The 23278-nt window shown below is 44.8% G+C and overlaps 3 protein-coding genes across 3 annotated transcripts; 2 read left to right on the top strand and 1 right to left on the bottom strand.

The window, feature by feature from the left end:
• Window positions 1-3298: 3298 nt before the first annotated feature.
• On the bottom strand, window positions 3299-3660 carry BJ212DRAFT_1287602 (uncharacterized protein; the record flags this gene model as incomplete). The annotated part of the gene is made up of 3 exons (XM_041331996.1): window positions 3299-3397; window positions 3446-3571; window positions 3622-3660. 3 exons carry the CDS (start codon window positions 3658-3660, stop codon window positions 3299-3301), a joined length of 264 nt encoding a protein of 87 aa, XP_041185831.1.
• Window positions 3661-10960: 7300 nt separating this feature from the next.
• On the top strand, window positions 10961-11653 carry BJ212DRAFT_1233300 (uncharacterized protein; the record flags this gene model as incomplete). Its single annotated transcript, XM_041329515.1, has 2 exons — window positions 10961-11107; window positions 11573-11653. Coding segments are annotated over 2 exons (228 nt in total), but the record flags the coding sequence as incomplete, so codon positions are not given.
• A 3679-nt stretch (window positions 11654-15332) lies between these two features.
• Window positions 15333-15821, top strand: BJ212DRAFT_1287594 (uncharacterized protein; the record flags this gene model as incomplete). Its single annotated transcript, XM_041331995.1, has 2 exons — window positions 15333-15533; window positions 15582-15821. Coding segments are annotated over 2 exons (441 nt in total), but the record flags the coding sequence as incomplete, so codon positions are not given.
• Window positions 15822-23278: the final 7457 nt, after the last annotated feature.

The raw sequence follows: 23278 nt of genomic DNA, 5'->3' as shown, positions 1-23278 counted from the left end.
TTCCTCCCCATCCTCTACGGCCCTGCGCAACCGCCTTCCATGAGCTTCTTGAGTTACCTCTTCCGGAACTTCGGTGGATGGGCATGGGCCACGGTGGCAGTACAAGTCTTTGGTGGTTTGGTGACTGCTGTCGTGATCAAGTATTCAGACAATATCTTGAAGGGATTCGCGACGTCACTATCTATCATTCTCTCTTTCCTCGCCTCCGTCGTGCTCTTCGACTTTCACATTACCCCTTCCTTCATCATCGGAGCTTCTACGGTGCTCGCAGCGACTGCCATGTACAATCAGCCCGCGTCGCCTGAGACCAGATAGCGTCCGCAATTAGTGGCGGCTCAAAGCCATTTTCAGATGCCCCTTTAGGCCCTGATGATCCCATAATAGGCCAGTTCCCATCACAGAAGAGGTCGTCACCGTTTGGAAGCCCCCGAGCTATCGCTAGTGCTCTGGGCCTTGCAGAAAAGCCCTCGAGCATGGTCGAGAGCGACTACTTCTCCGACATGGAATCCACCTCGCGATACCTCAATGCACCATACGGTTCTCCCTTTCCCTCACGTACGCCCACACCCAGGCCCGAAGAGCGGCTGTAATTAGCACACCAGGACAAAAAAAAGAACATATCAGAACTTTCAACTATTATACGACGTCTTACGATGATTTTTTCTGAATATACCCGTTTCCTAGATCTTTGCAAACAAGCCCTTTTTACCACAGATACTGCATCGCGTCATTGCACCACGATCTTACAAACAGGCGAATCTGAATCTATTTCATGTTATCTTATCAAATCTTCTCTCTTTTTCACAGCCAAATCACGTTACGATTCGTTCCGCTCATTCTCCGCAGTCTTTTCCGGTCGTGCCGTTCCAGAGTGCTTCGTGCGTTTTTGCTATTCTGAAGCTCTTAGTGCCGTTCATTTCAGATTGCATTCCTACCTTTTTTGCTACCTTTACGCACGAGGACTGCTGATGATGAACTTTGAACTTTTTTTAGTAGAGTATTGACTTTTGCTGACATGTTCTGTTAGCTGTAATTGGGGCTGAATTTACATCTTTTACATCTGCTGTTCTGGCTTGCTGAGGTGTCGATTGCTTAGATGATGAGTAGTGCAGCTCAACAAGAACCTATCTGCCTCCAGTGGCACAGCCAACAACTGCTTCCCGGGCCCCGCTCCCTCTCCCTCGCCGTGGGTGAACTCAGGCTTTCATTGGTCAAACATCAGTTCATGGCGACTCAGTGCACGAAGGGCCTAAATTTCGAATTTGTCCCTCGGACCTTCACAGCGTGCGATCTCATAGATCATGATTAGACTCCCGATCTGTGGTATTTCGTGAACATAGACATGTGGAGTCTTGACAGTTCACCAATCAATATCATCCAACCTGGCGGTCTCAAGGTGCGTATGAAACTCCGGCATGTGCATGATGTCTGATCGATGTCTGTTACTACAGCATGCTCAGCGTAACTTCCCTTGGTGTCTTCCAACTTAACATCGGCACATCAGACAACTATCTTTCAATATCAACTTAAGTGCAGTTGTGGGCTTCATGTCAGAGGTACGAACTTTCAACGTGACATTTCGGGTTTAAAAAGTGAAATCAGGCCCCTTCCGGTGGCGTTTTGGCCTATACGGTGATCCCGCGACTTCTGACGAGCACAGAGCCTTCAACACACACGGAACTGTCAAACAACTGCCACATTCCTGTATGGGAAGTCCGTAATGTTCGGCACTGCAGTAAATGTGTCCCCTACGGTCTCAGAGGAGATCCAAGGAGAATGTGTCTTTTTATGTTACAGGCCAAGGATGCAGAAACGGCCTTTGAGGCATTTATGGGCCCCTTTGCCGAGCCTCTGAGTGCCGAACTCAAGGCCTTTTAATAGCAATGACGTTCGTGCGTGTTTATCTTTGGGCTGTTGGGCTGTACTCATTTATTTTTATACCCGACTGTCTTGCAGCAACGATCTCTGCAAGAGAATGACGTTCATGCTCACTTTCGACTACGAAAAGGATGGCCTCTATGACACATGCTACCCCGTAGTTTGGAAGGAAACTATGATCACGATCGTCGCTCATTTAACATATGGACTCGCTTCGTCCAAAGCACAAGCTGCGGATGGGAACCTCATTAGTGCTTCAACTTACGTGAAGCTGCAGGTTAAAGACTCCCATCTACTTCGCGATTCACAACACAGACATGAGCCATGACCGACCCACACCGACTGGGAAGTTTTCCAATGACCTCTGTTTCTTTACAAGTTTTGCTTTCGTTGTGCCTTTATCTCGACAGCTCACGGGCGACTTGCCTAGACCCCTGAGATGGGAACCGGTGGTTTCCTGCAGGTCGTGAACAAGACCGGTCCGTTCAGGACCTTACCATTGATTTGTGACTACCATTTTCTCCTTGTTTTAGCACATCTGTGCGTGGTCCAACTGCCAGGCTTTTTGGACCCGGTAGACGAATTCGCGCTTGTTGCAGCACTCTTCCTCGGGTACGCTTGATATGTCGTCTTCCCTTCATCTCCCCTACGGGAAACTCACAGTAAACAAAGGAGATGTGGCAGCAAGAAAGTCAAGACTGAGTGGAAACCAATCCTTAGCATCTACATCACCTCGGACTGTCAAGAGAATGAGATTTTGCTCGGTGCCACCGACATCCTTGTGATCTGGATTCAAGACAAGATTTATACGCCATTGCACAGAACGACCTAGAACCTCAATCGAATTTGATGAATCCATCGGAGAGTACACAATCACCCCGGCAGACGAAGAGTTGCCAAATAGCTGTCATTTGAGTCAGTATCTCAATATTTTCCCAGTTTTCGTAACATCTTGATTCTAAGTTCCAGCAGTCTGATACGGTTGTTTGTCCTGTATCACGTCCCTCAACATAGCTGTACCGCGGCTAAGTGTTGGGTTATCTATATGTTCTGCACCAATATTGTGTTGGACCTTCATTGCGTGGGTCGCCAAGTTAATCGATAATTTGACAGCAATCGCTGCAGTGCACAAATGTCTCCAACAGTTGTATACGACGTTTTACGAGAAATCGAGCGACCAACAAAACGACCAAGAACCGAACAGCTTCGAGATCTGCCAATGATGATTTTTGATTTTTCCTTTCGTAGAGTATTGACATTGGCTGATGTGATCTGGTTCCTCTGTCAGTTGTAAGTGAGATTGAAAATCCGTCGTTTCTATCTGCCTGTTGTCTTTCCTTTCTGAGGTATCGATTGCATAGACGAGCAGAGTAGTGATACTGAGCGAAAAGGAGTGGCAAGCTTTCCTTTGATACTCCCATCAGCTCGCAACGAGCGCACGAAGGGCCTTTTCGAGTTCGCCCCCGCTTTCCAAGAGCGCCTTTTCGGCGTGCGACCTAGGAATGCCTAATTCATTTACCTGTAAGAGTGGATGAGCTATGCACCAGATGGAGATTGCAACACGCACAATGAGTTCGACGTCCTCTCGTTTCACGACAGTAGCATCCTTGGAGGACTTGGTGGGTTTGAGCGCCATGACTTGCCGCAAGCTCTCTTCGAGCTTGGTTTTGGAATATTGGTAGCCATCGTTGAACTATGGTTGGGGTAAGCCCAATCATGAGGAGAGTAAGAGCGGTCACTGACAGTCGCAAGGACTTCTGCCTCTCCCCGTCCGTTATTCATGTGGTATTGCTGTAATTGAGGAGTATCGGAATATGCCGACGCTTGTTATCCATGTCCATCGAACTGGAATGGCAAAAGCTGAACTCATCACTAGCGACCACCCTCGTTGACATCCTCAACAGACAATTAACAACGACTCAAAGGCCATCCTTCATCGGTCCTGTCGAAATCTCCTCGCTCGACTTTGGTACTGTCCCTCCGGATGTGGAGCTCGTCGACCTTCGTGATATATACCGCGATTTTCTCGAAGACTCTGATTCTGACTCTAATTCTGAGCCAGATAATGAGAATGTGAAAGTGACGGAAGGCGCAGGGGATGATGATGATGGATTCGAGTGGGTGTCGAGGAAGGGGGCACGCCGAGGGATCGCGGAGGAAGGTTTGGCATATCATCATCTGCCGCCGCATATCCGATACGGGCACAGTCCTTCTGTGGATTTGTTTACGTCTACCCCAGCGTTGCATGCCGGTTCGCCGAGAGATGTGTGGGGTGGAGGCGCTATGCATGTGAGCATGCCCAGCTTGGGTGAATTCAGGCCGACACCAAGCAGCATGTCAATCCCATCGTTCGATCCTAGCTCAGTATATGATTCGATGCCACGCGCGTCTACGACGCCAGATAAGTCCTCTCCTTCTCCGCCAAATCCTCCGTCTTCACGCCCGGAACCAGAGCCAGCTCCAACTCCTCCGTCCGATAATCCAGATCTTCAGCTCCATCTCTACCTTAATTGGCACTCAAATCTCCGGCTAACGCTCACAACATCCTTATTGATCAATTATCCTTCCCCGTCGTTCATGTCCCTTCCGATCAAGCTCTCAGTGACAGGGTTGGTGTTCACGGGAGAGGTAGCTGTCGCGTACGAGGGTTCACGTGGCCGAGTGCACTTGTGCATACTCGATGAATTGGATCCCTACGGCCCCGCGTGTAAACGCCCACGAAGCCAAACCAGCACCCCTCCTGAAATGGATGAGGACAGCGGAAAACGTGACGGAAAACCTTTGCCAATCGGTCAGCGCCTCCTCCCGTCTATATTGATCGAGAGCGAGATCGGCCAGGCGGACAAACATGTTCTTAAGAATGTGACACGGGTCGAGAGGTTCATTCAGGATGTCATACGGAATACGGTGGAGGAGGAACTTGTATTTCCGAATTTTCATACATTGATCATTGGCGACCAAGGACGCTCGTGAAAACGATAATGTACTGGTAATGTAACACCATAGTGTAATTGTGCGTACTATCATAGCAATTTTCTCATGCAGGACCCGACCCTCGTGCTCGTGCCCAAGCTTGTGGTAATGATCTCGAGTACCAATGGTCGCTTTTCTCGTGTAATATGTGTTTATCTCCTATCAAGCGCAAGTCGTGCTTGATCTGAGTCTCAGACAGGTTGTACTAATTATGATCATAACCACACTTCTGTTCATCCATTTGTCCCTTTTTCATGAACAGCGTTAGACTAGGGGTCTCATGGGTAGCAGAGACGAGGAGAAGGGTCCCACGGCTGTTTCCGAAGCTTAGTCAGACAAGGCAGACAAGTTCGCAGAGTAGAGCAGCACCACACTCACTCAGACAGCACATAGCATAGAGCCACATTGTCCTATCTCATCGTGGTGAACAGAGCACATTCAGACTAGCTCAACGTCGTTTTTTCGCACTAGCTTAAAGAATTTAGTCTCAGTTGCAGCATTGGCTGTCCAAATTGTGTGGATGCAACTCGGAAGCAAATTTGGAACACAGAACACAATGTGTATAGTTACATGAACCTGTGGCAGGGAATACAGTGCTTTTACGTCGCATCAAGTCCGGAAGGGCTAAGCTAGACAGCAGGTGTCAATAAGACACCTGTGGAAACCACAAAAGGACTGTACCTGAATTAAAATTTATGTGGATTCTCATTGGAAACTGATGCCCAGCAGCTTGAGACCCAGAGTGCCTACAGGACAAGTAGTGACTAATACCCATTTAAAAATCAACTGGTCAAATTGGGAGATGGATATGTCCACTGCTTCCTCCCTGCTAGACACCCCAGAATTGTCCTTGCATAATACATCATATCATTTGGACAGTTTGCCCCTTAGTAGCCTCAAAGATGAAGAGCAATTTGATGTCCCAGAATTAGACCTCCAAGTACCCCAATTTGATCTACAATGGTTACTGTGCTATACAAAAACAGAGCTGATAAAACCTACCTTTGAAGAACCAGACTATGACTTGGACAAGTTTTTTGTGATTACACAAACTAGAGTTGAAATGCCTATGGAAACACCACAGATCTTTCATGGCAATGGTTGTACATCAGAAAACCCAGTGGATTTCCTAAAGTTGTTTAATCATGCAATGAGACAACAGTCCATCACTGTGAGCATGGATAAGCTAGATGCATTTGGAGATTACCTGGGTATGGGTTCTCAGGCCAAAATATGGTTTAAAGCTCTTCAATCAATGAGTAAAGCCACATGGCCAGTGTTCATCACAGAGTTTGAAAAATGCTGGCCACCAATTGTAATTATGGAAAAAACCAAAGCAGAGTATGAAAAGGAACTGCTAGAGTTTTTGTTGACAGACAAGGAGGTTGGGACAAGGATTATGCTATACAATCAGGAATGCTGGACACATGTTGCCTGGGCCACAAAGGTATTGCAGCTTGCAACAAGTGCAGGAATTGCATTGAGTATGTTGATGATCTGGCAGGTTAGAGGAAAGTTCCTGAGTGTCATAAAAGATCTGTTGAAGGATATGGAGTATATGAATTGGATGGAATTCATGAAGGAGCTTACAGAGCTGAAAGGAATGTGGCTCAAGGAGAAGAAAGAACAGCAGGCGAAACAGGAACTTGAAGTTAGCTTATTGCATGCAGATGTAGCCCACTTACAGCAATGGTGCAACACAAAACCCTATCACAGCACTCCAGAATCAACTTTCACAAATGTCCATTAAGAATATAGCACCATCTAAGGCACCTTGCAGCAATAACACTGTCACATGTGTACTGATGCAGGCAACTATGGTGTATCCACAGTCTACTTTCACTCATCAACCAACTACAGCCTCACAACCAATTGTAGTAATGGAAGACTTGAAAACAATGGTCAGGCAACTTGTAACATTATACACACACCATCAAGATACAGCAGTGGGGCATACAGCATATGCCACACAAATAGCTCAATGGAATGCAAAGTGGGGGGAGTATGAGGGTCATGCACGAGACAGGGTATCCACTCAAACTGGGCACAGTGGCAATTGCCTCCAATGAATGCTTTGCATGTGGTATGCATAGGCATAATGGAAGAAATTGTCCAGTACCACAGGACCACCAGGAGAGACTAACATGCAAAGAGGCAGCATGGAGAGCAATAGTAAGCAAGGTTCTTGGGTCATTCAACCATATGGCAGCCACACTGATATCTCTAGTATTCAGGCATGCACAGCAGACAGTATCGGCTTGGATTGAGGAAATTCCAGAAGGTAGCAAGGGAAAAGAGAATGGGTCGGTGTAAAAGAGGATATCATGTTGACCCAGCATTTTAGGAATATCTGAGCTAGAGAGAAGGTCCTCAAGTGGGGAGAGGCACTGCACAAGGACAAATCTGTCATATCATGCCCCAACCCAATCGACAAACTTATAGATAATGTGTCAGCCACATCTGTACTCACATCAACTGAAACAATTCAGATCATTGATTTGTATACAGTGGGACACATCAAAGCAACTAGACAACAAGTGGACACAAAGGAAGTGGTCCCATTTGTGCATCAGGTTGCACTAGAAGGTCCAAAAGGGGAAATTGTTAGGGTTAGAGCATCATTCAATGATGGGGCAATGGTTGGAGCAATGTGCATATTAGTATTTAACAAAGTTAAACATCACTTGCACAACTGGAACCAGTCAAAACAGCAGCTATGAATGGTGAATGGGAATATAGTCAGTTCATTGGCAAAATGGGCAGGAATGATAGAGATCAAAGGTGTGTGGGTGAAGGGAGAATTTGAGGTGTTTGATAGTGGTGGAGGATGGGGATTCCTTGTTGGAAAGCCAATGTTACAGGAATTCAAAGCAAGACATGAATACAAAATGGACACTATTAGTATCAAGGATCAGCACAAGGAAGTCACACTAAACAATCAAATCATGAACACATCAAACAAGGAGGAGAGTTTGACCCTAGACAATAAACAGTGGGAGAACACAGTGGGGGGCTTGAAAATACCCCCCTTGAGGCAAATCCTAGTGAGAGTGGAACACATGAGACTAATGACAAAGCGGTGTGACGATCGTATTCCTGCTAGGCTTGCAATGGCCATCTTTTGATATAGGTGATGGAAAGCTACAAAACCATCGACTGCTTTTCCTGCACTCAACCCACTCTGGACATGTATTCCTGTGCTCTGCAGACCTGCGCATTCACTCCTGTGCTGCACGCATAACTGTGGTCGATTTCCTGCGCCTTCAGACTACCTTACAGATGTCCCGCATCAGTCCATTGTCCATCCTACCTCATTGGTATGTATTTTGCCTTGCCTCGTGTGTTGTAACAAGTGTTGCAGCCTTATTACATGTCTTTACATATTCCTACTGCCTGTCTGTCCTGTCCCTTCTGTTTCCGAGAGGGTTTAGCTAGTATAAAGTGCATAGAGTGACTACTTCGTATTTACTTCCCTTCTGCAGTATTTCCTTCCCTTAGGTTTTACTTAGGAGCAGTCACCATTAGTGCGCGCTTTTTAGCCCCTATTGGTTACCTTATACCTGGACACCTTACCTTGACTTTCTTTACCCATGCAATCAATACCCTTGCCCTCACTTGTTACCCGTGCCATTCCTTAAGACTTCCCTACCCTAGCATCTTGCACTTCCACATCAACTGCTCATCGACCACTCATCGACCGCACTTCTGCATTCCTGCACTCTACATACCTGCGCACTTGTTCCTGTGCTCTGCGCACTTTCGGGTCTTTAGTATCATCGGCCATTCTCAGTAGCAATTCCCTTTAGGGTTGAACGTTCTTGCTTGCAAGTGTAACAGCTAGGCAGAGCATTGACCTACAACAATATTTTTGGTTAGGCACATTAACAAGTGTCTAGCCATTGTTGTGTTTGCACAGTGGAACATACACAAACATCACACTTGCCTTATGTTCCAATGGGGCAATGGAGACTGATGGGACACCAACAACAGCATCAAGATAGGAAACAGGTGAAGCAACTGTGGTGAAGAGTGGAGAATGGTAAACAAGCACAAGGTAAGGTAGAACAGTTAACAAAGAACATGGAACACACCATGGGAGAGAAAGAAATGACAAGGCAGAGTAATGTGGGGGTTATCACCACACATGAGGCCTCAAATGTGGCAGGACAGTTACTAGGAGAACTACCAGAATTACCACTAACAGATCAGGATCCCTCAATATACACAAGGCAAAGGAACCCATTCAAACCAGAGAGAGTAGCAGAAATTGTTCAATAAGTCACAATCAGTAATGATCTTGCAGATGCCAAATGACAGGAACTGGAACAATTCGTCAAGGATAATGTGGATTTGTTTGCACTATCATTACAAGAAGTCAACATAATACCAGGAGCACAGCTAAATCTCAACATACCAGAGGGCAAGATGTTCAACCTATGCACACATCAAAGACTGTTGACTCTAGAACAGTCAAGGTTTTATAATGAACAAGTAGAGGAGATGTTGAAGGCAGGAATCATAGAGCAAGCACCACTGTCATATCTGCATATCCGGATCTCAGATCCAATCCTTATCTCATCTCAGATCTGATCCACATCTTATCTCCAATCCTATCCACATCTTATCTCCCTCCAACATCTTGTCATCCAATCTGTCCACTCATCCAGTCCAGTCCACAATTCATCTGAATCCACAACCAGTGCTCATCTCCTTTCAGTAATCCCCTAACTCTGGTATTTTGGCTATCTGTATATCCGTCCTGCTCCCTGATCCATTACCTATGCTTCATTTCCATTTCATGATTTGTGATCCATTTCTACTTACCAATAGACTATCCATATGCTTCATACATAGCCTTGGACTCTGCTGATTGATCATTCCATTAGATACCTATAGTATATAACCTCCTGTAACTCTCTGTAGCACCTCAGTTCAAATATCAACTTAGTTCTGCTCATTCCTGTCCTCTGGACCTGAGTATCTCTACTCTTGTCACCCTCCGAGACTTAGGATTGATTCCTATAGTCTATCCACATCCGCCTCTGTCTACAACAGTCACTACTGCTAGTTTCTAGTCTGGACTTGTCTGGATTAGCCTTATAATACTTATCCCACATCCAGAAGTCATCCAGATCTGCTACGCTACCCATCTGACCCTCCGGACGTGTTAGTCTTGCCTTCCTGAAATAAGGGGCAATACTTGAGTAAGGGGCACAGTGCATGAGCTGAGGCTGAAGCCCTTTGGATCCAGTTAGCCCTTGAGTATGACCTTAACAACCACCAGAGTTAGTCAAGTGCACAGCTACAATGGTCATAGCTCAGAAGGCCCACAAGACAAATGGCCTATCAGAGGAAGTGTTAAAACAAAGGGTTAATGATCAATGCAGGAGTGTGGGAAGAGTCCCAGCATTTGAGCTACTGGAGCATGAAATACTGCAGGTACAGGACACTCCAAATCCAAATGAAGGACTGCAGAAATGGAGAATATGCCAAAATTTTGCCTAGCTGAATAAGGTCACAGAAGTAGCACCAATGATACAGGGAGACATCTTGGCCAAACAACAGTGTCTTAACAGGCACTGTTATATCTCAGTTTTTGACTTTGCAGCTGGATACTACACAGTAGAGGTGCCAGAACAATGGAGACCATACCTGGCATTCTATGTAGAAGGATGAGGCTATTTTTGGTACAAGAGAATGCTGCTGGGGATTACAGGAGCACCCACAGCATTCTGCAAAGTGTTAGCAGCAAGACTGCATGACCTACTGGTAATGTACTTCATGGAATTGTTCATGGATGATGGAGGTTGCACAGCTGATACATTCAGGGATATGATGGACAAGTTGGCCATTATCTTCACATGGTTCAGAGAGTGTGGGTTCTCAATAGCTCCAGGAAAGATGAAATTCTGCATATTGGAGACAGAATTCATGGGAGGTACAATTGGGCAAGAAGGGGTAAAACTGGATCTAACCAAGCTCACAGCAATCATAAATTGGCTGAAACCAGTGAATGCAATGGGATGGTCCTTTGCAAGACCTACTACTCAAGGTCCCACTAGATAGCTCATATGGCAAGACTGCATACTGGAAAGCAATGACTGATTTTCAACTTGATCAATATTGGAAAATAGAACACACTAACACATTTTTAGACCTCAAGGCAGCTATTACAGCAAGACTGATGCTGCAAGCACCAAGGTACAACAATTCAATATTCATTGTAACATCAGATGGGTGTATGTTACAAACTAGGGTAGTTGCAACAATAACAGCTTGATAAGAGTAACAGCTAATATCAGTTCAAGACCTTGCAAATACAAGGGTCATAAGACAAGGCAAGGAGAGTGTCCTCAACTTGAATGTCGGTGTTCAGACAACTTAAGATTGGAGGTCTTAAGCAAAGGAAGTTCCAGGTAAAACCTAGTAAGATTAAAGTGAGGTTCTACAGCATATCAAGTAGACTATATATAGTGGCTACAAGTACTTTAGGGCAGGCATGAGAATAGAGGTGAGTCAGAGATAAGAAGATGAGTCAGAGATAGCAAGAATAGGTCACCTAGTGATGGTGATAGTGATGGTGATGTAATACAATGTGAGTCAGAGATAAGACAAGTCAGAGATAAGTCTAGTGGTGGCGATGTGCAGCATGTGATGTAATACAAAGTAAAAGGAGAGAAAATGAATAGGGGCATACTAGGGGCATACATGACTGTAACAGTGTATAGAAGGATTTGCAGCAGTTTTGTCACAAAGGGTGAAGGTACAGACACCTACTGGAAAATGGGTCAAATGTATACACCCAATAGGTTTCACATCAAAATGGACATTGCAAACAGAAAGAAAGTACAAATCCTATTTATTAGAGTTCACAGCATTAAAATTCAGGTTTGATAAATTTTCAGGGATAATATGGGGCTTCCTGGTTGAGGTCAAAATGGACTGCAATGCATTAAAGGATACTTTACTGAACCCAATGCTAAATGTGGCACATGCATGTTGGATAGAGGGTATATTGGCATATAATATTGTAGATGTAAGGCATGTCCTGGGGAAGCTGAACATGGTTGCAGATGGACTCAGCTGCAAATGGGAAGGAATACCACCAACTACAGGAGACAGTAGCAAGTGGATGGTAAGTAGAGATTGGGAGGCTTAGACAGGACTGGCAAATGATGTGATGCTTGTGATATCAATAGACCCAACAATAGAAAACCTGTGAATAAGATTTACTAATGAACCAGTGTTTCTAGAAGTTATTGAGGTGATCAGTAACCTGGACCAAGATAAGGATGTATGGGAAAAATGATGAGCCAGACATTGAGTGCTACAGTATATCATTGAAGATGAAAAATTGTGGCACTTGAAAGGGGGAATGGAAACCAGAGCATGAGCTAAGGTAGAATGTATATCAAAGGAAGAAGCAAAAAATTTAGCAGAAAAAGAACACACTGAAGGGAGTCATTGGGGGAGAGATGTGGTGAAAATGGCATTATTGGATCAGATTTGTAGCCCAAAGTTGGACACTTCAATAATGGAGGCTATACAAAACTGCGCTAAGTGTAAGAGTTTCAGATCAACACATTTGCACTCACTATTGGAACCAATTACCAGGAGACACCCATTTGAGTTATTAGTAGGCAATTATCTAGCACTCCCTAAAGGGAAAGGCGGATATAGCACACTAAGAGTCTACCTCATCGTATTTTTGCAACACCTAAAGGGAAAGGCGGATATAGCACACTAAGAGTCTACCTCATCGTATTTTTGCAACATACTTGGGTATTCAAGTACAAGATGGCAGGCAGTGCAAAGACAATGATGAATAGTCTCAATGGCATCTTCAATGCATTTGTGCCATTGGAAACCTTCATGATGGACAGTGGAAATTACTTTAACAACAATGCAGTACAAGCATTATATGAAGCGTGACAATGTAAACTGCATATCATGGCAGCATACTCACCATGGGTAAACAGCCTGGTTGAGGGAACTAATAAGCTATTGCTACATGTTTTAAAAAGGTTGTGCACACCAGATATAGGAGAAGATAGTGAACAACAAGGAGTATCTTGGGACAAGCTCCCAGTGAAATGGCTGGACTACTTGGATGACACAGTTCATGCTTTGAACCACCATTTGTTGCCAGCACTAAAATTCTCTCCTGTCAAGGTTGTACTGAAGGCTAAATTAATCCAAAGGGCTTTGGCCTTAGCTCATGCACTGTGCCCCTTACTCAAGTATTGCCCCTTATTTCAGGAAGGCAAGACTAATGTGTCCAGAGGGTCAGACAAGTAGCATAGTGGATCCAGATGACTTCTGGATGCAGAATAAGTATTGTAAGGCTAATCTGGATGAGTCCAGACTAGAAACTAATGGTAGTGGACTGTTGTAGACAGAGGCGGATATAGATAGACTATAGGAATCAATCCTAAGTCTTGGAGGGTGATGAGGGTAGAGGTACTCAGGTCTGGAGGACAGGAATGAGCAGAACTAAGTTGATATTTGAACTGAGGTGTTACAGAGAGTTACAGGAGGTTATATACTATAGGTATCTAATGGAATGATCAATCAGCAGGGTCTGAGGCTATGTACAAAGCATATGGATAGTCTATTGGTAAGTATAAACAAATCACAAATAATGAAACAGAAATGAAGCATAGGTAACGGATCAGTGAGCAGGACAGATATACAGATAACTGAAATACTGGAGTCAGGGGATTACCAAAAGGAGATGAGTGCTGGTTGCAGATTTGGATGGATTGTGGACCAGACCAGATGAGTGGGCAGATTGGATGATGAGATGTTGGAGGGAGATAAGATGTGGATCAGATCTGAGATCTGGATATGTGGATATGACATCTCCCAAGGAATTGCTTCTTGGCCTTGTGATGAATACACCAAGAACAAAGATCAAGGATAGTACTTCAACACTTAGGCAATCAGACATGTTGACACAGATGGCATACATGGAGCAACAATGTTTGGATGGCTACAAGGAGGCAGTCCATAATGCTATCAAGCATAAAGTGATGTTCAATAAGAAAATTCTACAGAGAATGCCTGGTGAGGTTATTTTTAAAATCAGTCAACTGGTTCAAGTATATCATAATGATTTAGACTATACCTTCAAAATGGAATGGAAGCTAATACCAAAATGGTCAGTTCCACACCAAATTCAGTCAAGAAACCTCAACTTGTACAAACTGGAGATGTTGGAAGGAAGACCAATGCAGGGAGAATTCAGTGCAAGACATTTGAGAGCATTCACTCCCAGGAATGGTACTCAATTGGTGAAGAAGCAAGAGATATGTGAAGCAGAGAAAAGAAATAAAGAAAAACTAGAGAGTGGAGGAGAGGAGGAAGATAATGACAAAGAAGAGGAAGATGAAACAGAGGATGAAAATGAAAGGGAAGAAGGACTGGTAGAGGGAGATAAGAATGGAGAATAGAGGAGAGTGGCATCAAGGGTGGCATGTGTTCTTTTTAGGGGGGTGCATGGACTAGGGGTCTCATGGGTAGCAGAGACAAGTAGTGATGCATTGGGCCTGGCCTGTGAGTTGGACAGGCCTGAGCCTGGGGCTCAGGCCCAGGCTTCCTAGTTTGGAAACACCTGTGGCATATTCCATCTTGATGTACAGTTTATGTGCCACTGGTGAGTGATTCTTTGTGTGACTAATCTACTAGCAGAACATGATATACCATACTGATGCCTCTCACAGTGATCTCTGATGATGACACACCTGCCACCATCACTGTGCAAGCCAAGTGCACTATCATTCCATCATCTTGTCTTACTGACTCTAACAACACCACAACACCAGAACTCTGCAGTCACAAAAACATTCAACAGACTCTCCAATCTATGGCTATCAGCAACTCATTTGGCACCAACCCAAGAAATGCTGGCAAGCGCAATTTGGCAGATGCAGACTGGACTCCTTCCTTGACAGAAGACTTAGTGGAGTTGTCCAGTGAAGGAGATGAAGCCACAGGCCACAAAGGTATGTTGCAGCCTCTGCATTTGTATACTCACTCTTCAATTCTATAGGCAAACACCTTCATCAGGCTCACAATCCATCACTTATGGATGATGCAGAAGAGACTCCAAGTACTCGCAATGCAACACCTGCAGCCATGGACAATTTTTTGTCCAACATCAACATACAGGACATATCAATGACACCTGTACTTCAATGTGAGGAGAGGAGCCATGATGTCAGTGCATTTTTTGGCAAACCCTATGTACACAAGGCTAAGGATGGGAAAACATGTTCAGTCCAAGACTGTGAGTTGTGCAAGTAAGTGTATACTCTTTCTTCACTATTCCCACTGACAGAGTCGCAGAATGAAAGGATACCCATGCCAGATCATTAGTGACACATCAACATGTCAATGCCATATTGCATTCTGGCATTCAGTAAGTCAATTTTTCATTCTGATACTTGACACTCTAACATTTACTACAGAATAATTGTCATCAATGGTGCAAGACTAATAACTTTGAGTCAATGTTGCCTCAAGATATCAAAGAACAAAAAACAGCAGTGGCTATTGCAAATGTGCAGCAAACAAGTCTCAACAGCCATCTGCAAGAAAATCCTTCTGTTGACATTGTTGTCCCGTACATGAACACAGTCTCTCGCAAAGCCACTATTGAGTGGCTAATTTCCACTAGCCAGGTAGGTGTTGATTTATTGTATTTACAGTGATTTTTGATTATTTTGTAGCTGATTCAAGCAATTGACCACCTGAGCTTCCAGAAGATGATTGCTGTAGCAGCTCATGCTATGAGTGGTGTTGTTCTGCCAAATTGTAACACTACACACTGCAAAATCATGAATTTATTCAAGAAACAGATGATGAAGTTAAAAGAACACCTGTTAAGGTCACGTGCTCAAGGGGGTTGGATCACAAGGGCTTGGCCTCAGTTCATATGCTGTGCCCCTTTCCCAAGTATGTGCCCTTAATTTCTGGGGGCTAGAACAGTTGTCCAGAGTTCCTGGGATTTGACTAGGGTGGACAATGGATGTCCAGATCTGAAACATGAGATAAATCCAACAGATGTCTGGATGTTATTTGGACAAGTGGATAAGGCTAATCTAGATGAAGTCTGGACTAGAAACTAACAGGGGATAGACTACCCTAAGGTAGAGCTGGAGATGTAGTCTAGGATACAATCCTAAGACTCGGAATATGACAAGAGACTTGGCTCGAGTCCGGAGGACACAGGAATGAGCAGGAACTAAGATGATATTTGAATTGAAGTATTTCTGAGAGTTACACGAGGTTTATATACTGTAGGTATCATATAGGAATCAGTCAGCAAAACACAAAGGCTATGTATGAAGCATATGCAAAGTATGTAACAGATCAATAATCAGAAGGGAAACATAGTTAACCAGAGTCCAGAGACAGGGGAAGTCTAAATGGGGTTGGGCGCTGATATAGGGTTTGGATTCCAGAAGGAAGATAAAGATAGATCAGATCATTGGAGATCTGGATCTTGGATCTGGATATCTGGAGAAGCAGATTTAGAGTTGAGGGTCTGGAATGGCATATGACAACACCTCAATGTAAGTTTTCCCTTGTATTATTTTAAACTAATATTTCATACTGATGTTGCAAACAGAGCAAGCTCATGTCCAGTGCTGTCAACCTGACATGCAATGCATGGCAGGCCAGTAATGCAGATGGCTATTTTGCCACTACCAGCCACTGGATCAAGGAAACATCACCCAGTGTCTGGCAGCTTGAATGTGCTGTCCTTGGATTCACACAACTGAATAACTCCCACAATGGACAACATCTTGGGCAGGCTTTGTTCAAGATAGTGGATCAAGTGGGCATTGCTCATAAGGTAAGGTGTTAAGGTGTTAAAATCTTGGTGCAGTGCTCATGTGGGTATTAGATTGGCCACATTACATGTGACAATGCCTCAAATAATGACACAATGCTTGATGAATTGGCACATCAGATAAAGCAAGGGACCAGGACAATGTGGATCCCAAAAAAGCAGCATATCAGGTATAGTTGTGTTGTGATTTGTTTTGTAATTCTACTAACATGGAACTTGAAGGTGCCTGGCTCATGTTATTCACCTTGCAACACAAGCTGTCATCTCTTCATATAGCAATGCCCCATACTATAATCCTGAGCATCCTGATTTGTCTATCCCTCAAGCCCATGGCTGTTGAGATGAAATTGGTCTTGTGCGAGCCATTGCAGTCAAGGTTTGTCATTTTCTTGAATTATTTGACTATCATTCAAGCAACTTTGGAAGGACATCCAGACCCATGCACCTAACCCAAGCCCTGTTGTCTTGCAACTGTTACTCGACATGCCCATCCAATGGTCCTCAACTTATGTAATGCTTGACCATGCTGAGAAGAAGAGACCTGTATGTATGATAATATAAATGATGAGTCAAAACTAACTATTGTTCTTTAGTATGTTGAACCTTTTGTCTATGAGCTTGGCCTTCATGAGGCAAACCTTGTGAAACAAGCCAAAATTGATCAATTGAAGCTGCATGAGGATGAGTTGGCTTGTATTACTTTATTTACATCTCTCCTAGCTGTGAGTAGGAAGTTCCCTTCATAACTTAAGCTGATGATTACTTTAGCATGCCAACAAAGCTCAGCAAAGTTTCTCATCTGATAGGGGGGCATCCCTTCACCTTGCTTTGCCAGCTCTCGAGGCCTTACACAAGGCCTGGTTGACACATTCCAAGAATCCCAAGTATGAGTCATTTCATTGAGCCCTACAAGGAGGTATTGCAAAGATCCACAAGTATTATGACCAAAGTTTGGAGTGTGATGCATACATTATTTCAATGTATAGGTGATCAGTGGCTTATAGTAATGTTGATATTCACTGTATTTAGTGCTCAACCCATCCCAGAAGGACTCTCACATCAAACATTTTTGGGGTAAGGCCACACATGCCAAGGCTCTCAAGGAAGCCAAATGAATGGTGGGTCTTCTGTTTCAAGATATTATATATGCTTACATCTACACTAGTTTAGGGAAGAGTATATTAAGTTGTATGGCAAGCATGGTGTTCCATCATCACCAAAAAAGAAGTCTGGTAAGGTACATCAACTTCTTCAAGAGCTCTCTAGTGATGACAAGAGTGGTGATGATGAACTGGAAGAGTCGGAAGTGGATCCCCAACTGCCATGGCTAAGAGAGTTCTACCTCTACCTTAACTCACCTACTCTAGTTCCCAATAACATGCCTATCATTCAGTGGTGGGGGTAAGGTATCATTTTATGTCAACTGAATTGTTGCTGATCTAGCTTAATGTTATAGGTGAATGCTCATCAGTACCCTGTATGGGCATCCCTTGCCCATGATCATTTGTCTATCATGGCTACTTCAGTTTTGAGTGAGTGAGCTTTTTCTGCTGCAGCTCTGACTGTCACAAAGTGTCATAACTGCTTGAAGGGTGATGTTGTGGAGGTGATTCAGGTGCTTCGCATGATGTACCAATGTGATTTGATCTTCCAAGAGGCTCCTACTTCGACTTTAGAGTTAGCATCAGAGGGACTGGATGATGGCAAGGAGGGGGACATTTCAGATGTATCAGATGTTGAGTCTTGTGTTACAATCATGGTTACCCCTATCTCTTTTCTTTTCTTCACTCGTGTATTACATCATGACCACGCCTTACCGTGCCATCATTAGACCAATGATCCGCAGCTGTATTACATCACAACTGCCACATGCTGTTGTTAGATGACTCATTCCTCCTTATCTCTGACTCATCTCAATGACGTAGCTTTCCTTATCTCTGACCCGTCTCGATGACGTACGCTTACCAGCCCTAAAGCCAGTCTTATCTATATATACATGGCTATGTACTTAGCTAGAACTTCACTTTAATCTACTAGGTTTTACCCAGAACTATCCTTCGCTTAGGACCTCCAATCCTAAGTCGTCTGATAACCGATATTTGAGCCAGAGACACTCTCTCTGACTTGTCTTAAGAACCTTACATTTGTAAGGCTTGAACCGGCTTCAGGCGTGCTCTTATCGAGTACCTGTCGTTGCGCCCATCCTAGTTCGCCGTAACAAAAGATTAAAGTCCTTCATCGACCCTCTCCATCCGAGAGGTTACAGACCCCAGAAAGAATTCAGCAGAAGGACTACCACGTCCCCCTGAACCCAGAACTCAGCGAGAGAACGATAACGTTCCCCTGAACCAGAGAAACATCACTTGACCGGGCGTTCAGGATGTCCACCACAGTACCAGAGTTAAAAGCCAGAGCGCCCACCGCCTATGATGGGAACCCCCACCAGGCTCTGCGATGGTTGTATGTGATTAAGGCGTACTTCGCGCTTAACGCCACAATCTACAACACCAATGAGAAAAAGGTTATCACCGCTCTCACATATATGACAGAAGATAGTGCAATGGGTTGGGCACTTACTTTCTATACTGAAGTCGACAACTCCATCGCCAAATCTTATGGAACCTTCGCGAACTTTGAAACCAAGTTCAAAGAAGCCTTCGTATCCGCCGACGCCGTCGGTACTGCCATGAATAAACTCAGAACGTTGAAACAGACAGGCAACCTCACATCCTATATCACCAGCTTCAAGACCCTTGCTGCACAAGCATGCGTCAAGCAGGACGCTGTTCTAATCACATTTTTCAATGATGGATTGAAGAAGGGAATCATCAATTCCGTTTTTCAAATGGAGACCATCCCCGTAGACTTTGACAAGTATGTCGCTGCAGTTGTTAGACTTGACAGTAACTACCAACGAGGCGCCGCATACCGGACAAACCACCAGTCCACCACTAGACCAACTGGGCAATGCTATGTGCCTAGGCCATCCGTTGACCAACATGATCCCAATGCTATGGAAGTAGATCAGCTCACTGAAGCCGAGAAGAACGATCACATGAAGAAGGGACTATGTTTTACATGTCACCAGAAGGGCCACCTTACTAGAGCATGCCCACAGAAGAAGAAGATTCCTGTTTGCAGAGAAGAGATAAGCGACAGCGAAGAAGATACAATGATCCGTCGCCTTGCCGAGGATTTTTGATGTGGAAGACTGGATCAACGTCAGTATCTTCTGTACCTATCAGACTTGTACAAAGTGTTGGAATTAGAAAGGAACTTCGCGTTCCCATTTCCCTCATTTCCAGGACTCGTCTGAAAACCATCAAAATGACAGCCATCGTTGACTCCGGCGCTGCCGGGACCTTTATTTCCGAAGAGTTTGTCAAAACTCATGGGATCCGAACACATAAACTATCAAAACCATTTCGAGTCACCACTGTGGATGGAAGTTATGTGAAAGGGGGCGACATCACCCGATATTGCGTCCTCATTGTCAAAATTGATGAACGATCCACGATAGGAAAGTTCAACATCACCCAACTTGGTCGGCGTGATCAGATTCTACTAGGGATCCCCTGGCTACGTGCCATGGACCTGGTAATCTGATGGAAAGCAGAAACGCTGGAACTCCAGAGAACAGAGAAGAGCGATCAGATCAAAGAAGATGTTGATAGAGATAGAAAGAAGAACAGACTCCCCCCTCTCTTTCGTAAATCTAAAGAGATGGTGATCAGTAGAAAGACAGACCCGATTCCAGTTGTAGTGCTGCTGAAGGCGCCTCCTAAGGAATTGGTCACAATATCCAGAGAACCAATGCCACGGGCGACCATAGAAGAAATCCCTGATGAAGAAACTCCATCATCATTACCCAACCTTGAACCGATTCCGGACGACGATGATGACTCCTTTGACACTAAGGAAGACGTATGGACCACGGGTTACGCACCACCCGTGTGAGAGATCTCCACGTATCATCTAGAAGATGACGAATTCTTGGTTGAGTATCCTGTCAACGCCTCAGAGCTCTGGGTGATCACCAACGTTTCGTTAGACACTCCTTTGACAAAGGATGGAACTAGCATCACGGAACAACGACCTACGATTATCCCCTTGATGCGACCAGCTGAATATATTAAAACCAGTAACAAAGCTCAGCAATTCGTGCTAGCCGCCAGGCTTGAACAGAAGAAGAAATCATTTGAAGAACTCGTTCCTTCCTACCTTCACGATTTCGCCGACATCTTCGCAAAGGACGGTTTAAACCAGTTACCACCTGAACGACCTGGTATAGATCATCGGATAGAAACTAAACCTGGTTTCATCCCCAAAATGTCAAAGGTGTACCCACTATCCGAAAAGGAATGTACAGCGGTCAAAGCATTTATTGATGAAAATGTGCAGAAGGGATTCATTTCCAAGTCGAAGTCACCACAAGCTAGCGGCTTCTTCTTCATAGGAAAGAAGAGCAGAGACCTTCGTCCTTGTCAGGACTACCGGTATATTAATGAATGGACGGTCAAGAACGCCTACCCACTCCTGTTACCACTTTCCCTGGTCGCTCGGTTGCACAGTGCCAAATATTTCACTAAGATGGACGTCCGTTCGGGATACAATAACATTTGGATTTACCCAGAAGATAGATGGAAGGCCGCTTTCACTACGGAATATGGCCTCTTCGAGCCAAACATCATGTTCTTCGGTCTTTGCAATTCCCCCGCCACTTTCCAAGCGTATATGAATAAGACATTCCAACAAGAAATAAATGAAGGATGGCTCGTCATATACATGGATGATATTCTGATCTTCTCCAACGACCTCCCTTCCCACCACAAACGTACCTGACGCGTCCTTGAGAAAATTCGGCAGGAAAGGCTTTTCCTTAAACCGGAAAAATGCACCTTTGATGCTCAAGAGGTAGAGTACCTCGGAATGATAATTCGCCCCGGATGCGTGGCGATGGATAATGCCAAGACCAATGGTATTCAGGATTGGCCTACCCCTACGACCATGAAAGAAGTCCGCTCATTCTTGGGATTCTGCAATTTCTACCGAAACTTCATTTCCCATTATTCCAACATTGCTAGACCCCTGATCAACCTTACCAAGAAAGATGTCAAATTCCTGTGGACGGAACAGTGCACATCTGCCTTTTCCACCTTAAAAGAATGCTTTTTGAAGCAACCGGTCCTCCAAAACCCTGATCCTAGCAGACAATTTGCAGTTGCAACCGATGCATCCCTGGTCGCCACAGGCAGTGTTACTTCAAACCGATGATAATGGTGTTTACCACCCATGTGGATATCTATCACAGACCTTGAACCCCACAGAAAGAAATTACCAAATTTTTGATCGTGAACTTCTCGCAGTCATTCGTGCCCTCACCAAGTGGTGCCACTATCTAGAGGGAAACGCTCACCCGGTCATCGTATTCATGGATCATAAGAACCTCCTATACTTCAGGACTGCACAGAAGTTGACTTGTCGACAAGCTCAATGGCAGCTGATTCTATCCTGCTATGATATTGAACTCCATCACGTCGCTGGAACTAAACTCGTCGCTCCGGATGCTCTCTCTCATTGTCCCGACCATGGATCTGATTCCGCTGACGATAATAAAGATGAAACTCTCCTCCCCGACTCCATGTTTGTTCGCCTTCTGGATGTTGAACTCATGACCACCCTCACTAACCCGGACCCTTCTGATCCTGACCCCATCTTCACCGCCGCCTCCGATGCACTAGATGGCCTTTCCCTTCCCCTGATGAAATCAGCCCTTGCAGACTGGACGATCAAGGATGATATTCTTTATTATAAAGATCGCACCTATGTGCGCCCTGCTGGACGATGTCTTATTCTGGAACGATGCCATGACCACCCCACCACCGGCCACCCTGGTCGTTTTAAAACAGAAGAATTGGTCAAGAGAGACTTTTGGTGGCCCTCCATGGGCACCTATATCCGTAAATACATTGAGGGTTGCGCCCTTTGTCAGCAGATGAAATCCGATACCCACCCTGTACTCCCTCCTTTGGTCCCTATTCCCTCCATCGCTGCAGCTCCTTTCATGCAGGTCTCCGTTGATCTGATCACTGATCTTCCCCTCTGTGCCGGCTTTGATTCTGTAATGGTCGTGGTCGACCATGGCCTTATGAAGGGGGTAATTCTTATCCCTTGCACTAAAACCATCACTTCAGAAGGAGTTGCCAAGAAATTCTTCAAATACGTCTACTGACGATTCGGCCTACATGAAAAAGTCATTTCTGACCGTGGGCCGCAATTCGTATCCAAGTTCTCACGAGCCCTTGCCAAGCTTTTGAAATACGACATAGCGGCATCTACCACTTATCATCCTCAGACCGATGGCCAGACCGAACGACTTAACCAGGAACTCGAAACGTACCTTCGGATCTATTGCCGGAATCACCCGGAAGACTGGGTCGAATACCTTCCCATGGCAGAATTCGTGCATAACCACCGAAAACATGATTCCCACAACATGTCACCCTTCTTCTTAATGATGGGCTATGAACCACGCGCTCTCCCTCATACCCTTCCTAACTCTACTGTCCC

The sequence above is a fragment of the Suillus subaureus genome (assembly GCF_016647635.1).
Source record: "Suillus subaureus strain MN1 chromosome Unknown BJ212scaffold_123, whole genome shotgun sequence".
Lineage (NCBI taxonomy): Eukaryota > Fungi > Basidiomycota > Agaricomycetes > Boletales > Suillaceae > Suillus > Suillus subaureus.
The sequence above is the reverse complement of the archived record's forward strand: the minus strand, read 5'-3'. Positions and strand labels throughout refer to the sequence as shown.